Source organism: Solea solea, chromosome 1 (assembly GCF_958295425.1).
Source record: "Solea solea chromosome 1, fSolSol10.1, whole genome shotgun sequence".
NCBI classification, from domain to species: Eukaryota; Metazoa; Chordata; class Actinopteri; order Pleuronectiformes; family Soleidae; genus Solea; species Solea solea.
The window spans coordinates 45,965,222-45,982,620 of NC_081134.1; the positions used below are offsets into that span (position 1 = coordinate 45,965,222).

Consider the following 17,399-nt stretch of genomic DNA (forward strand, 5'->3'; position numbering starts at 1 on the left):
CCAAACAAATAGGCTGAGTGATGAGCGCCGCAAATATTGACATGTTGGTACGTATTGTTGGTTCTAGTCTTTTCGTTGGATTTGTCAACCACTTAAATCTAGATAATAATGTCAGCTTGATCCTTTGAGCACCAGTGTAGATCAAGTCTTAAGCTCAACTGACTCAGACAACACTGTTTGGAAATGTATATTAAACCATAAAAATAAAGGCTGTGAGAAAACACCCCCATTTCCCCTTTATAGTACTCAGTTCATGTGGATTCAAATGTTCCCTGTGCCAATTTAGTCACAAAGGACAAGCCAAGAATACAAGTAACCCCAAAGACATCTGCACAAACTGGCCTCGTGTTGAAATTGTTATGTGATATATATTGAAACATCATCCATGAATAAGCTACGACATTTCCATATTCCATTCCTAAAGGAGAGAAAAAACACATTTGAATGAGGAAAGGACACATTGGGCATTCAATGTAAAGCAGGGAATGGAATAATCTAAGCTCAGTGACCATACAATCTTTGGGAAATAATAAGGTGACTGGAGTTGTAGGGTTGGCAGGGAAGGAGATTGGCAAGATTTTATCACATGAGAGAAAAGGCATATTAATCATAGTCCAGGCACAGCGGCAAGGAAAGAACTCAGGAAAGGTTAATGTGTGGAAACTTGTGTAATAATGCACACCGTCGGAATACTGAAATGGTATGTTAAATATGCAGCAAAGCAATCACTTCACTTTGTTACGTGTCATTGTGGCTAAGGCGAAGATACGCATATATTACTGGCAAGAAAATATGATGGGAAAACTGTTCACCATCTGCCAAGCAGAATGAATTCAACAATAGAAAGTGAATTGTTTGTATGTGGGAAGCTCAGCTGGTTAAGGCTGTCAGTTTGAATCTGAATCAGTCTCTCCTGCATGTCATCCAATTTCTCTCATTTCCAACTTTGCATAGACAAATATTCTCAAACATCATCTTAATCATCAACAACAGCCGACACTCGAGGCAAATAAAGCAACACAAGCACAGGAGAGACAAAGTGAGAACTATTTTCAAACCCATCTCTGACTCACTTATGAACTTGATAATGACAATAATGAGCCACTGTAGAAGGCACAAAAGAACAGCTGTCACAAAATAAGTTCAAACTTGAGGGATTCAGTTCAGATTTCTTGACAGCCCAGAAGGCTACAGACTTAATATCTCTGTTTTGTCAGCTGACCCTCCCTCATACTCAGAGAGCCACTGTTCACACTAATGACTGCAGATCATAATGAAGAGCAGCAACACAACTGTTCACTCATCAAAATGTACGGTTCTGAAACGGACGAGAAAAACAGCGGGAAGAAAGATCACAGGAAAACAAAATTCTATCAAGATAAACAACATCAACTAATTAACATATGCTTCTATTTTGTATTGTGTCAGACAGACCATAAATGAAATTATAAGGAGAGCGGATAGTTTCCATATCTTGAACAATTCCAGTCATTTTAAAACCAACATAGAAGTTCTGTATCACATGGGTCACAGGGAGCATGTGCAGTCTGTGAATGAAGGTTGACAAATGTTCAACGTGAACAAACTCATTCAGGAAACACCTGGACACCAATTATTATAGACATTGTCAATGCAAATCTGAGCCTCCTGACATCAGCAGAACGATTGTTTTTCTTTTCTGTGGTGAAAAGGTGTCGTAATGAACATTCACAACAACAATCCTCACCTTCATACACAGTGTTGTGCTACATCAATCAGGACTGTGGGCACTAATGGAGCTTCAGTGGCCATCAGAGAAGGGGATTGACAGATGAGAGGAAAACTGTGCAAACAACCCCGTGTGTACACACACAGACACACACAGACACACACAGACACACACTTCCCTCAGTCTGCATGTAAGTAATGATGACGTCTTATGAGAAGCACTGACAATCCACCCACAACACTGAGGCTCACAGATATGAAAAAGATACGAGAAATAAAGTGTGGGAAAGAGGAAATGTTATCTACTTAATGTTTTTTTCAATGAAAACATTACTGGCAATTTTAGGGAGGCAAACTATTTCATTAGATCTCTATTAATCACAGTAATTTGCCATTATGCATCCCAGGAGTGTAAGTAGCCAGTTAACCCTCCATCTCTTTTGCTCCTGCTATCCTGCAAACTACGACTATATTGGTGGGCATCATTTCCAAATCAATCCCGGGAGTTTTCATTGATTCTCAGTGAGGGTTGATTATCCCCAACTGTTCAGAGTACTTTGAACTGGTATCTCATACAAACACACATTTTCATTTTGCCAGTGGCATGAGTGACTATCTGGAGGCTTACACTTGCTGTTCGTAGCCATGTGTCATATTAGGGTTTGTAAAAAGTGACAGAAAACTTTCTGTGGATTTACCATCTTGTTCTTTGTTGTTCGATTAATGCGACATTAAGTCAACGCTTCAGATGGGACGGCACCAGTGCTGCCTTTGTTAGATACTGTGCCTGCTAAAATGATTTTTAAACTGTTCTGAGTACATTTTTGTTTTTTTACATTTATGCGTATTACTGGCTTTTAGGATTCATTTAGGATAAGTCACTCAAGTCAGTCACAAATGAAACATAAATATGATCGATATCAACAACAAAACTTAAATGATACAATTTGAAGACCCCATTTAATTAAACAAATGTATACTTTAATGCCATTATTGACAATCAGCAGGACTCCAACCACCTCAACCTACAATATTTCCTCTGTTGTTTCCAATAAATAATTCCTACAGCCATAAGAGGAATTTGTCTCTTGTATGTAAACACGATTTGGGAATTTGCTCAGACCATTTTTAAAGTCAACATACAGTAAACACAATTATTTGGGCCAAAATATAAAAAAATAATAATAATCTACACAAAGTGATATTTGTGAGTCATCAATTTGTTTTCAAGCAGACGAAGTGTTTGCATCACTGATTCCTGCCCCAATCCACTTCATCATTACACTCCTTTAATTACTTTGGTAAATATTCATGTACGATCACAGCAAGAGCAATCTTCTGATTTACTTGATGCATGATGAGTCAGATGTTGAGTCCCCTGCCACTAAAGCAGCTTAATCAAGTGTTCTAGCTAAGGGTCATAAATGTACTCTGTTTATGTGCCAGGGTGCTTCTCTGCTCCCCTGGGGTATTTACACTGCAGCATCAGAGCAGAAATGACTTTTGAAATTGCCCAATACAACACAGCCTAGACAGTTCGATTGGAATTGAGTTGTAATGCTTTGTTTTGATGCTATACTTTAATGCATTTTTGCTGTGAAAACCTGATATATTCCCATTATAACCATAATGGTTATTATTATGCAGAACACATTACTACTAATGAATCTACAGCACTGTGTTATTTAAAACAGTGTGCACTATAGAGCATGAGCATAGCTGAACTGTATAATAACACTGCATCATTATACACTTGTCTAATGTCTGTATTAAAAAAGGCCTGTCAATCAATTTGAGAGCATCTGGTTAAAGATGTTTTGTGCCGAGAAAAAGACGGATTCCTTTCACCTTATGTGCATATTAGTCACACTTCTCACCACACACACACAAGATGGTGATGAATGTTTCCCAATAAAAATAACATTAACATAAGAACAAAAGCCAGCTATTATAATGTGATGGCTATGTGCAGGGCGCCATATCGACTGCATACATCTATTAATAAACACCTTTTCACCAATTATTTGGTCAGTATTGAGATTGTGGAGAAAATGCTAATTAGACTGCCCTGTAAGACAAAACCTTAGTTTATTAATGATTTTTTTTATGAGGGACAATCCATAAAATACATTTATGGCTGAACGATTTTGATTTTCACATAATAGACGTACAGGTATGATGATATTTCAGTGCATTTTAAAAGTTGTGAAAAAGTTCTTGTTTTGATATGAAACAATATATAGTTCACAATGAATGTATAACATCATATTTGAAGCAAAATTAATCAATCATTTATCATTAATCAATGGGGGGGCCTGCGGGCTGCAAATTTGAGACCTCTGGCTAAGTGGAAACAAGCAACAAACCATCTCTTCTGCAAAAACCATTTACTGAGACTAGTGCATTGACACAGTGGAATTATAATCCAGAGGCTCAAGCAGAAAAGCAGTGTCATCTGACAGAGATTTAAACCTGGCTCAATGACATCTGGCAGCTTACCGTGTCAGCCAATCAAATACATGCAAGACGTGTGCCAGGTAGACTCATCAAAATATTACATCCTAACAAGATTCACACCACAGTATGTTAAAAATCTATATAGGCTCCTGATCTTAGCAGAAACAAGCCAAGAAAACGTGATGAACTGTAAAGCAACAACTCACCACTTTGTGTGTCAAAATCTGTGTTGTGTCTCCCATTATGTGCATATTAGAAGTGATAATAATAATAATAATAATAATAATAAGAAGAAGAAGAATAATGATGATGTGAAGAGGCTTCTGTCTGCACAACAACAATCGTTTACCTCCCTACAGCAACACAATCCTGCCATCTATTAGAGACCCAGGTGTGCAATGAGGCAACAGGGAACCCACACAAAAACATGGCAACTTCTTATGAAGACATATGGCCTGAAAGTCACACAAGTTAGTCTTCATACAACAACAGAACAAAACTGCCAAACCAAAAGAAACCATTTTGAGAAGAGAAGAGAAGCATAAGCTCAGCCAGTGCAGCAAAGCGAATCACAATTAAACACAGATAAAAAAGACAATTTGGCTGATAATAAGCACATAAGCAGAAGACACTCACCTGAGCTCAGCATCAGTTTGGACAGAATCCACACATCTCACAGGCAGCCAGGAGGTTTGAGACAGCAGACATGGCAACATGGCTCTTCCTCCACCAAGTCCTGATCCAGGCACAGTATTAAACTGGGAAATACTATATGTGGAGCAAAATTAGTAAGCTACCATATTTCAATGCAGTTTTTCAAATGTTAACATAAACAAGCTACATAATTATAATAAAGTCCTAATAAGGTCACAGAATTCAACTGTTAGCTTGTTTGAGAAATTTGAGTCACAGAATTAGCCACAAATGTAACAAAAAAGCAAAAAATGAATAAATAAATAAATAAAAGCCACCACATTTCAATGGGTGCATTAATTGCAGTGTTGGGAGGTTAGTTCTTTTATAAATAAGATAAAGATAACTAATTGCACTGATTAGTCACAGCCATGTTAACTCATTAACTGCAGTCTTACAGTGGTGGACAGTAGGCACTTTGTTTAAAGTGGTCACTGCAGTTACTTACCTCTGTAAATCACGACATTTGCACTTTATAAACCGGTGAATCATCAAAGTTCGCTCGGTGGTGACGCAGTTTCAGGTGCTGCTGAACTTTGATTTGATTGACAGGGGAGAGGCGGTGCTTGAAAAAAAAGAAAGAACCAATCCAAGGAGTAGCATCCAGCTGCAGTCCCGGAAATCAACACCCTGGCGTGACGGAAGTTGTTGTTTTTTTAAAAAAAAAACTTTGTTTAAACACCGAAACAGAGAAGAAGAAGAAGAAACAAAGAGAAACCTAGAAACTAGCTTCGTCTAAATAAAGTTATAATAAGCATTATTTATTTATTATACATAAATAAAATCTAAACTTCTGAGGTACCTTCCGTCACACCACAGTACTTCCGTCACGCCAGGGCGTTGTTCTCCGGGGCTGCAGCTGGACAAGGACAAGACAACCGCTGCTTAGCATGAATAGATCCTTTCCGGTCAAAATGATGACAAAATAAAATATGATGCATAAATGTAATGTTCGCAGAGAAGTGACATTATACCTTTGTTTAATTAATTAAATAAATAAATAAATAAATAAATAACAAATAATAAAATAATAGAGCATTCCACATTGTGCAAGGACTTCCTTTAAATATGGATGGCATTGCAGCACAGGTGTGACTGATTACTTTCTCTATGGCTCTGTGAGAGAGTCAGAGATGGACAAAACACAGAGAACGATACAGAGTTAACAGCGAGTTCTCACGTCATGAACTTACCTGTGTAGCACACAAAAGACGCCTGTGAAAGGAGAAATATGGCCTTGTGTCTCAGGAACAGCAAGATTAGTAAATCAGTTGTGTGTGGGCATTACCCAATGTTTAGACAGTAAGTGTTTGAACTAAACTATGCAAAAAATATGAGGAAGAAGTGTTATTTTCCATTACACTAACATTTGCAATAAAACAACTATTTGGTATATTTGGTAGGAAGATAATGTCATTTTTTAATGATTCTTTTTCTTTCCACCCGTGGCTGTAGTCAGTTTAGAGTTTACAATTAACCCAATCAATGGGGAGCAATTGGGACTGGCTACCTTGCTCATAGGTACCCCAGCCCTTGACCTGTCAGGATCCAAACCAGCCAAGTTCTCTTTCCACTAGGCTTTCTTTGAAATAATGAACAGTAAAAAGTTTGAGAAACAATAAATAAACTACAGAAGTTTTTGTCAACACACTTTAAAGCATGATTTTCATCAGCACAGCTAAATGAATTTTCAGATCATCAACAAAAATCTAATCATTTCTTTCTTGGGTCATAAAACATTCCTGGAAAATATCATCAGAATCTATGGTTGACTTTCACAGACAGACAAAAATAAACCTTCTTGTGGTGGTAATAATATTTTTTATTATCAGAACTTTACATTTGAATGTTTGCTTCTGTGGTCTCCGACTCTCAGGCCCCCGAGGCCTGGACCATGTGTATGTATTGATGGTGTCACTGACAAGGCTCGGCTTACTGATACACTTACATAATCATCTCTACAAATGAGCTTTTTATTCCATTCATTTGTTTTGCCAGTGAATCTTATACTTTTTATGGATGCTGCAGTTTCTACTGAGATTGTGTTCACATGCAGGTAATTATTTCTTCCACAGGAAATAAGGACAGACAGCCTTAGGGATGATGCTTGCTCAGCAGTAGAGCATGTCAAAGGTTGTGGGTTTGATTCCCGGCCTTGCTTGTCTACATTCTGGTGTGTCCTTGAGCAAGGCATTTAACCCTGCGTTGCTCCTGATGGCTGTGCTGGCAGCGTGTTGATGGCGCTGAAAGATGTGTGATAGAAAACTGTGCTGCACTTGGAGTGAATGGCTTTAAATGGTCGATATAAAAACAGACCATTTACCAGTTAGTGCCTTCCTGTTGTGTGTTTGGCATAATTGTTAACAACTGTTGTAAATATCAGTCTTTGGACACTTTAATCAGCCAATCAGAGTAACATGCAGTACGTTCAATAAGACGGATTCTTTTTATACAATCACATGATATTAGTGGACAGTTTTTAAGCCTCATTTTCTTTCGTTTAACATCTGTATGGATTAAACACCACTGTTACGGCCTCTGCCGTTAATAACACAACATAATCATTGTCACTCCATCTGATACAGGAGTGAAGGGATCAGCATATGGGGAAGTTGATGTTTCCTCTTTCCTGTCCCTTAAAGTCATTAACGGATGTCATCGCCCTCATAACTTTGAAGAGAGGCTTAGCTCATTATGGTCCATAATCCAATCTAAGCTCCCTGAATTGGCAGCACAATGACATATCAATATTGTCCTTGGTTACACCTCTGCCTGTAAGTGAGCACTAGCGTTGTGTCGTTTTTTCGGTATATTTAATATAACAAATATGAAAGACAAACCATGCTCACCAAAAGCCATGAATGACGGAAATGAGGATGTTTTGTTCAGAATGTGTTTAAATTCACCTATAATTTTTTCTTGGCCCATAATATATGTATTTAACACAATTCTGAGAAATGTCCACCATAAAACGGACAAAGAAATGTAACTCACCACCGCAGCAACAATTACATGGATAATGGATATATATATATATACTGTATATATATATATATATATATATATATATATATATACTTGCCTCCCTCTGTGTAAAATATGACCCCTTTTATGGCTCTGGTCATAGATCCACCACTGAATAAACATAGTTTTTACACCACTGAATATAAGTGAATTTAACGTATTTTATTAGGCCAAAATCATTTAATTACATTCCAGGAAGTCCCATGTGAGTCAAAAAGCAGATATATGCTTGAGAGATTGTTGTTGTTGATGTTTATTCTGCAGGAATCATTCAAAAATGTCAACTTTTTATGAGTATTTACTTGCTAATAGATAGTTTAATTGCTCTAAACAAACGATATCTTTCTGAAACACACTTTGACAGAGCCCAGTGCCTGCATCCTTGAACAATGACGAGATTCCAGAGAGGACAGAATTAAAATTCAAAGGCAAAGCAGTTCATTTTAGTTCCAGGAACCACTGTGTGAAAAACACTTGACTGATTTTAATCACATTTTTTTTTCAGCTTAGAGCACAGGGTGACTTCAGAAAAAGCTGGTGGTGATTTTTCACTGTGTTTTCATAGTGCAACAGCACCATCTAGCAGGTTTGTGTAGGTACTGAAGCCATTGGATATTCACTCTTACAGCACAGGCTTCGCAGCAGTTCTGGAACAGCAAACATTTATTTGCAGAATAGGCTTTTACGAGGAGTATTTATTTCCCTGTCTGTTATAAGCTACACCTCATTCAGTCAGGATTATTGCTGTCGACACATGTCTGCACCACGCTGCTGTAAGGCTGCCAAACCAGGAGGAATGGCCCATGGGATGTGGCAGGCGTTTGGTAAATATAAAAAAATGCTCTCTCGGTGAATCATTGCATTATCCTTGTCCAAAACAAAAACTAGAGTGTAAACAAAATTTGCATTAAAATAAATCTTGGAGAAAGATTTGACCTTGCGTTGAAGTTATAAAGCAATCACATTTATTGCCTACAGCTTTATAATGAACAGATTTAAGTAAACACATAACTATAGAACACAATGACAGGTGTTGTTGCCGGAGACGTGAGCAGTTTTAACTCAACTCGCAGCCTGGAACTCAACTTTCTTTGATGAACTGCATTAATTAGACAGCTGCAAAACATATTGTAGCTCATTTATTACACAGCATGATACTCTGTGAAAGATTCAGGCCTAAACACATAAATCACATGATGTTTGGTGGGTTAACAGCCGGTTTTCCTCTCTAACACAAGCTGCAGGTGAGTAACACTAATGTTACAGACTTGATTCATGCTTTTATTTTTGATGATCAGGTATAATAAGATGCAAAAGGTACATTTACTGAACAAAAGTACATGATTAACGAGCATTTACTACATTTTTGTGTCGGGAGAGTTCAAATTAGAGAGAATTATCTCTGTTTTTCTTGTCAAAACAACAATTTCCATGGTCAGTAACAAAATTTTACAATGAAAAATAAACTTTACTCCTGAGATTCATTGACCGTCCTGCAATAGAAGCTGGGGAACAAAGCGATTGATGCTAACCATAAAGTGAGACACAGGTTTTATTATTCGGAGTCTAGACACATCTGACACGCCTGTGCTTCGTCTCTATTGACGTACATTCCCACTCAGGGGTAAGATGTTGAAATCCAAGTGCTCGTGCTTCGCTGCTTTTTACACAAATAAAAGCAAAGTGGAGACACTGACCCTTACTCCACCATGTCAGTAGCTCTGGGATCTTCCCTCCATCATGTCGCTCTAATGAAGCCATTTATATAAATGACAAATGTGACCATCCTCTCTCTGTCTCCTTCATCAACTCCACACACAGCTGGTATTCAGGGCGTGTGTGTATCTGTGTATCTGTGTGTGTGTGTGTGTGAGTGTGTGTGTGTGTGTGTGTGTGAGAGAGAGAGAGAGCATGATTAAAAATGCATAGCATCTCTGCAAACAGTGTCCTGACAAGCCTCTCCTGCTTCTTGGATATCAGTCATTAAAATTTAGCGGGGAGGGCCTAGCGTGGCCTTGGCCGGTGTCAGGTTCCTCATTCAGGCTGTGAATGAATTTTTCAAAGTCCTGTTACCTCTGCAGTCTCCAGGCCGCTGTCTGTCTCTGCTGTGATGGTAGCTGAGCTGTGACAATAACAACATGAGTCTCAGGGCGGCTGTGCTGGTTCATTTCCTGCTGGTTGTTGACCAGGCTGATTCTACAAAAGGTGAGTTTCCATGTGTTATCTTGATGGAGCAAAGCTTCAACTTTATGTACAGGAACTACATTAAATAGATGCTCGGCCTCACTTGTTCAATGTCAGCTTGTAAAGGACCATTTGTGGAGGTTGTATTAGGTTGTAACAGTCAAATAAAAATAGTAAGCCATGCAAGTGCATTGACTTTCATTTTGAACCTCCACTCTTTGAGGTGTTAAAAGTCTCTCACTCTCTATTTTTGGGTTTAATAAGGTGTCAAGTGTGGAGGAATCCTGGCTGCTCCATCTGGCAATATCTCCAGCCCAAACTTCCCAGGCGTGTATCCCTACAACACTGACTGTTCGTGGCTGATTGTTGTGGCCGAGGGTTCATCCGTCCTCCTCACCTTCCACTTCTTTGAGCTGGAGTACCACGCCAACTGTGCGTACGACTACATCAAGATCTACAACGGCATATCTGAGGATGAGGGAAACCTCCTTGGGACGTTCTGTGGTGACATCTCTCCACCCCAGTTCACGTCCTCTTGGAATGTCATGTCCATCATCTTCCACTCAGACCGCCATGTGGTCTACAGGGGCTTCAGTGTTGGCTACAGAAAAGGTAACTTGTGGTACTATGTGACGCAGATAATGGCTGAAAACTTCATATCATCTTTTCTTCTGGACAAGTGGCAATAACATAGCTTTTTGCTTGTTTTTGCTAAACCTCGACCTTGAACATTAATGTTAATGTTTTTCCATCTGTCATGTTAGCATGCTTCATTAGCACACAGAGTACAAGTGAAGCTAAAGGCTGATGATGGGATTCAACCAAAGGTTGAGACTTCAAAGGTACAAAGAGTTGAGCTCCCAAATCATTAGATTTTATCAGTCAGAGACCTTTGCCCATCACATGGTGGAGAAGTGGCTAACAATGTTGCCTTACAGCAAGAAGGTCACTGGTTCAGATCCCAGTTCAATTGAGGGCCGTTTTGTGTGGGGTTTGCATTTTATCCCAGTGTGTGCGTGGGTTTCATCCAGGTACTGGGTACTTCTGCTTTATGTCAGCTGGGATTGGCTCCAATCCCCCGTGACCCTCATGTGGAGGAGAAAGCAGTCGAAAATGAATGAATGAATGAATGAGACCTTCAATGTTTGTGTTTGTGTTTTCACGTCAACAAAATGTCATGATATCTTGTAAGAGATTAAGTAGTACAGAAGTAGTGGTCATGCTATTACCATTATTTTTCAGAGATAAATTATTATGGTTGCAAAGAGTTCACATTATATACAACAAACATGGAGTGTTGAATGTAAATAGTTATTGCTGAGTTGTACTTGTGTGTACTTGTTGACATCATGTGTAGCATTACACAAACACAGAAGGAGCATCTGAATTTGTCTTCTATTCTCATCAGATATGTGTGGTGGAGTCCTCACGGGCCTCTCAGGTGTCATCTCCAGTCCGGGCTACCCTCAGGAGTACAGCAACAACGCCGACTGTTCGTGGACCGTCCACGTGTCCAACAACAGCGTGGTCACTCTGGTTTTCCTGGACTTCAAACTGGAAAACAACGAAGGATGCAATTTTGACTTTGTCGCCCTGTTTGATGGCCCAACAGTCACCCATCGCCACCTGGGCAAATACTGTGGAGGAGAAACACCTCCCAACATCGTCACCACCTCCAACCAGCTTCTGGTAGTCTTCAAGTCTGACTTCAACATCGGGGGACGAGGGTTCAAGGCCTATTATTACTCAGGTAGACAGGTTTAATTAGTTGTTATTCAAATATTCCAACACTAACGGCTTTCACTGTTTCACCTCGTTGGTTCTCCATCTTTTGGTTTAACCAAAATGACCAAGAGAAAGAACAATGTGACTTATCCAAGAGCACAAAACATCCTTTCAGCTGATGAAACGTAAATTAAACTCCTTTTCTAGCCATTTTTGGCAGCTGAGTTGTCATCACCTGTCGCACGATTCTGACCACAGGTGAGAATGTAGAAGCTCTTGAATAGTCACAATTTAAATCCAGCACAGTGTTTTCCTCAGGCACTGCCAATCTGTGCTAACCTAAACTAATTGGATGGTGGCTGTTACTGCCCCTTTATTATACACAGCCAAAAGAGGTATTGATCTTCTCACCCACATTTTGGCAAGAGAACAAGAAGTGAACAAAGTGTAAAAAGACTATTACAATAAACAGAGTTGGCTAACAAGTCCAAAAAACTGTACTTTAACAGGTGAGTGCCAGCAGACCCTGTTCGCTGTAAGTGGCAACTTCAGCAGCCCACATTACCCCAGCATCTATCCAAACAACATCAACTGCCACTGGAGCATCACTCTCGCAGCTGGATATCGCATCAAACTCTTCTTCCCCATGATGGACCTGGAGGAGCGCAACAGTCTGTCGGGCGAGTGCGACTACGACTCTGTGGCGGTTTATGACGGGGGCAGTCAGACAGACACCCTGCTGGGACGCTGGTGTGGCAGAGAGCAACCGTCCTCCCTCGTCTCAAAGGGCAACAAGCTGCTGGTGGTACTTAACACAGACAGAAATGAAGCTCACAGAGGGTTCAGTGCATCGTATCTTGGAGGTAAATGTCTGATTTATTTCCAAAACTCAGAGACTCAGAGAGCGCAGACCTCCGCCAAGGCTTAAACCCTTTGTATTATTAACATTAATATTAACATTTTCAATCAACTGGATCCAGAAAACTTTATGGATCAGTATAGAACTTTATCTGCTTATACTACCATCTGACATCAGAGACAAACACATCTGAACTTGTTAAATTGGACTGAACCGTGTTAAATTTAAATTGCCTCAAAATCCATTATCTGGTTCAGATTTGGAAGAAATGTATGTCTTGTCCACATGTAGCTGGGCATCATTAAAAGTGAGCTTTTTTAATGCAATTTGGCCTTCCGTTGACATGTAAACGGAATTTTTTATCGTATAAAAATGATGAAAACATCTGTTCTGTCGCTGTTTGACATGCTCATTACAGTGTAACAGGGTTTCCAAGCATTGTCATGTAGATTGAGATATCATTTAAAAACAAAACTGTTAAGTTTTAACTAAAAGGACAGCAAAGAAATACCCACAGTTTTTAGAATGAACCGGCTGCATGTGGACTAGGCATTGGTAGAGTGTCCAAACCTGCATATTCTTACCAAATGTCATTCAAACTTTTGTCAAAGTTTTGACAGAGATATGATTGTTTACGCTTAACCATTATAAGACAGGGATTTCTTTTTCATTTTTGTGATGTCATCAGTGGGTAGATTCTTACCTAATTGAATTGGAACACACCAAAAATGACAACTGTAGACAAGACATTGCTAAACGAAAGACAAACGTCTAGATAACCGCATGCAGATTAAACCACAACCTTCTTGGCAGCGGTAATGAAAGAAAAACATATTTTATACTTTAACACCTCTTTCCTGTGACATTTCTTTACACTGTCAACTGTCTTTTTTACCCTCTGCAAAAGTGGTACCTGTAAACGTTAGCTGTACAAGATCGGAATTCACCATTTTGATAGCCCAGCAGTCCTTACCTCAAATGGACCGTGAGAGCATCTATCTCGGAAACCCAACCTGTGCAGCCCAGTTAACGGCCACCTCGTATAAGATACTTGCTCAGTTTGTCAACTGTGGCACAGCTAGCCAGGTGACGAGCCACAGTTCCTTATTAACAGCATCATATGCAGCGATTGTGTCAGACACTCGCTTGAGTTAATACTGCGATTCCTTACAGAAACATCGGAACATCACCATGCTGGTCAACAAGCTCTACATTGATTTCTCCGACGGGAAGCAGCACAATATACAAGAATATAAGTTGCAGTGCGACGCCCTGAGGAAGGTAGCGTCAGTGTCCCTCATCACTGCCGTGGAGCGTCGCCTGGAGGAGCAGGCCCAGCAAACGGACACTGAAAGTGGCAGCAACACAGTGGAGCAGAGAACTGAGCCTCATGATCTCAGTGATATTGTCTTCATTAGCATCTGTGTTCTGGCTGTTATTCTCATGGTGATAGCTATTGTTTGGCTGGTGTTGTTGTAGCAGAAAGGACTCCGCTGCTCATGTTGTCATATTTGAAATTTTATTTTGTATAAAAAAATGTTTAAAAGCAAACTGTCTATCAATAAAAAGACATGATGACAGCGCAGTTTAAACACCAGTGCAAGGCTGCTGATGTGCCATGACATATTTTGTATCTCCTTTACAGAAAATACAATTAAAAACACCTAAAAGTGTAAACATGAAACAACAATCTTCAGCTATTTCTTGTATTTAGAAACCAGCTGGTTGACTGACATCGTGTTGTCTCTCACTTGACTTCTGATGTCAGGGTTGTGTTTGAAGGCAAACACCAGCGCTCGAACAGTCCGTCTGTATGAACCGCTGACTAACCGGGAGCTCTGGTGAAACACCTCTCTCTCAATGACATCTATGAGACCTGAATCCTCCTGCAAGTCAGAGACATCATACATTACTTTTATATTCATATACATGTTTAAGAACATCTGCCACTGACCAAATAGCAGCAAACACAAGTTTCAAGACATCAAATGCTGTTTAAAAAGAGGGTATATTCATATAGATGTCCACATATTAAGGAATCTCTATTACATGTTTGAAATTTCACAACTAAAGTATGTAAATGAGCAGTCGTATAAAGAGAATGAGGACAGTGCACTTCACTGAGCTCGTCTTTCTCACCTTGACCTCCAGGACCTCAGACATTAGTCTTCTAGCGTTGCTCCTGAGTCCCTCAGATTGTCTGTCGGAGCGCACTTCAATAGACGGCTTATTGGAATTCTCCTCGATGAACGTCCTCCAGTCAGTGTACACCTTTGCAGCCATTGAACTCACCTCCGGGTCCAGATGCTTTCGCATTTTGTTAACAGTGTGACCTTAGAAGAGACAGGTTTTCATTGTGGGCTTAACTGCATAAATATGAACATGGGTCCTGCAAGTATGAGGCAAACACACTTTTCTTTTTAAGCTATAATCATAATCAATACAATAACTGACACATATAATGATTATGTTCTGCTTTTTATGGAAAACTTCTAATAAATGAATTAAGAAAATAAACATGTGATTAATAATGATAATAGTCTTTAGTTACAGCCCTTAAATGTGAATTTACCATTTGTTTTCTACATCGATGATCATTGTGTCAGTAGATGTCAATATAACACTGGTGCAGATATTATAAGATATTAAGAGAAATAATCTGCATTTTCAAGCTGTATTTAAAACTTTAATAAATACTAGGGATGGACAATTCTTGCACAAATGCTATTATGGTATTATTCATGAAATATTCTAAACTCAGTGCACGGGAGCCAGTGAAAGTAGTGTTCAGTGTTCACAGCGTGCTAAAAAGATGCATTCAAATACACAGGTAAATGTAATCACTTCTGCGGGATCTACAGCATGTTGAAATTAGAGGAGCAGCTTCAAGATGCATTCAAACACACATGCAGTTCATGAATTAAATGCTTACTGCTGCTGCCACCTTAGGCATTAGAGTACAAAGATTTATGTCAATCATTGTTGTCATTCAGATTTGTTTTGACATATTACAAATAGTCACAGTAATAGATCAATGTTTTATAATTGAGAATATAAGTACTCGTGCCGCGGTGTCCAAAAAATGTAAATGTAAAAATGTAAAAATCCTTATTCTTATCCTCAAAGATTCTAAATCGATTCAAAACATGTTTTTTCTTAAATAACATGGTCTAAGTTTTGACACGCATATAACCTGTTTGACTTTACCTATGCCCTTACAGCGTAGTAGAAAACGAAAGCTTCAGTTTTATTACAATTGAGCCAGGGTATGTCGTACTCTCACACCACATACTTTATTTACCAAATAAAGTGTTTTTGCAAAACACTTTATTTTGATTTTATGGCAGTCATTAGTAGATCCTCAAATGATCAGTTTTATGTACTGAAACAATGTTGAATCAAACATTATTTTGAAGGATAAACTTGCTTTGAATCTAACATCTATTTTTAATCAAATCATAGCCATGTGACTCTGAAAGATTCACACCTCTACTCATGCCCATCCCTAATAAATAGCTCAATACACATCAATGTTTAAACCTCAGTGAAGACTATTTCTATGTGTATTGACACTTTTGGGGTTTGAATGTTGCTTATTTCGTTTGGCAGACTCAGAATAGCATTTTAAACCATTTAAGAGTAATCTACCTATCTTTGTGGACTTGAGCACCTCCCTGGATGGGATCTTCTTGCTCAGCTCTGACAGGGCCATCAGCATGTTGTCCTTGCTCTGCTCTGGCAGCTCCAGCATGGACTTGTAGCGCATGATGTCCTCAATCACGACCACCCTCTGTAAATACAAACAAACAAACAACATGTTTTACTGAGGAGTAAATAAATGTGTCACATTGTTGCTCTGACTCAGCCATGGATTCATTCATTCATGTAGAAAACTCATAGCTCACCCGCAAAGACTCAATTGTAGTTTGTTTGAGAACCCTTTCTTTGCTTTTCGGTGTTGGATGAGTTTTCAGCTTCGGAACCCGGACCACAAACTTGTCCATCTTCAGCCACAAAAGGGGGAGCTGCTCGGTACTAGCAATTCAGATTAGGTGACAATGCTAACCACTGTTAGCAGTTACCAGGTTTAAAACCTTACATATCATTCTGTCATATCAAATTCAAAATATAAATACGATATCGCAAGAATTTACAAACACATTTCCCCGTAAACCTCCAATAAAAAGTTACTTTTGTAGAGGGAAATGCTAAATTCGTATCTTTGGTGGAGCTAGTAGCAACCGAGAGGCTAGGTAAACAGTAGCGCCCAATGGTGCATTTACGTGCTGTCGGAATTACAGAATGCACTGTGGGCAAATTCACATGACGGCGGAGCACATGGTTAAAAATAAATAAATAAGGATTTTGCAGTAAAATAGACTATATAAAAAACACGTTACAATAGTTTAGATAATTTAAATATTACACCTGACATATATTCAATATAAAATTACGATATCGCAAGCATTTATTTATTTATGTTTATTTCGGTCATGTCAGTTAGATCACACATCATCTTAGTGTAGTTCACACAGTAAAAAGTTATTTCTGTAGAGGGAAATGTTAAATTCGTATCTTTGGTGGAGCTCGTAGCAACCGAGAGGCTAGGTAAACAGTAGAGCCCAATGGTGCATTTACGTGCTGTCGGAATTACAGAATGCACTGTAGGCACTTGATATTTTTATGGCAGAAATGGGGTCAACGGGACAAAAACATACTTCATTTATCCTTGTTGTTCAATTTTAATCAT

General features: G+C 39.0%; 2 protein-coding genes across 2 annotated transcripts; one reads left to right on the top strand and one right to left on the bottom strand.

Moving 5' to 3' along the window:
• The first annotated feature begins 9,855 nt into the window (after positions 1–9,855).
• On the top strand, positions 9,856–14,135 carry cdcp2 (CUB domain containing protein 2). Its single transcript, XM_058650842.1, has 6 exons — positions 9,856–10,086; positions 10,330–10,677; positions 11,474–11,815; positions 12,300–12,653; positions 13,557–13,735; positions 13,823–14,135. The coding sequence occupies exons 1-6, from the start codon at positions 10,020–10,022 to the stop codon at positions 14,126–14,128; spliced, it is 1,596 nt and encodes a 531-aa protein (XP_058506825.1). The 5' UTR covers positions 9,856–10,019; the 3' UTR covers positions 14,129–14,135.
• An 11-nt stretch (positions 14,136–14,146) lies between these two features.
• Positions 14,147–16,927, bottom strand: tceanc2 (transcription elongation factor A (SII) N-terminal and central domain containing 2). The gene is made up of 4 exons (XM_058650718.1): positions 16,555–16,927; positions 16,298–16,439; positions 14,789–14,982; positions 14,147–14,535 (listed from the first exon to the last, which is right to left on the bottom strand). The coding sequence occupies exons 1-4, from the start codon at positions 16,651–16,653 to the stop codon at positions 14,347–14,349; spliced, it is 624 nt and encodes a 207-aa protein (XP_058506701.1). The 5' UTR covers positions 16,654–16,927; the 3' UTR covers positions 14,147–14,346.
• Positions 16,928–17,399: the final 472 nt, after the last annotated feature.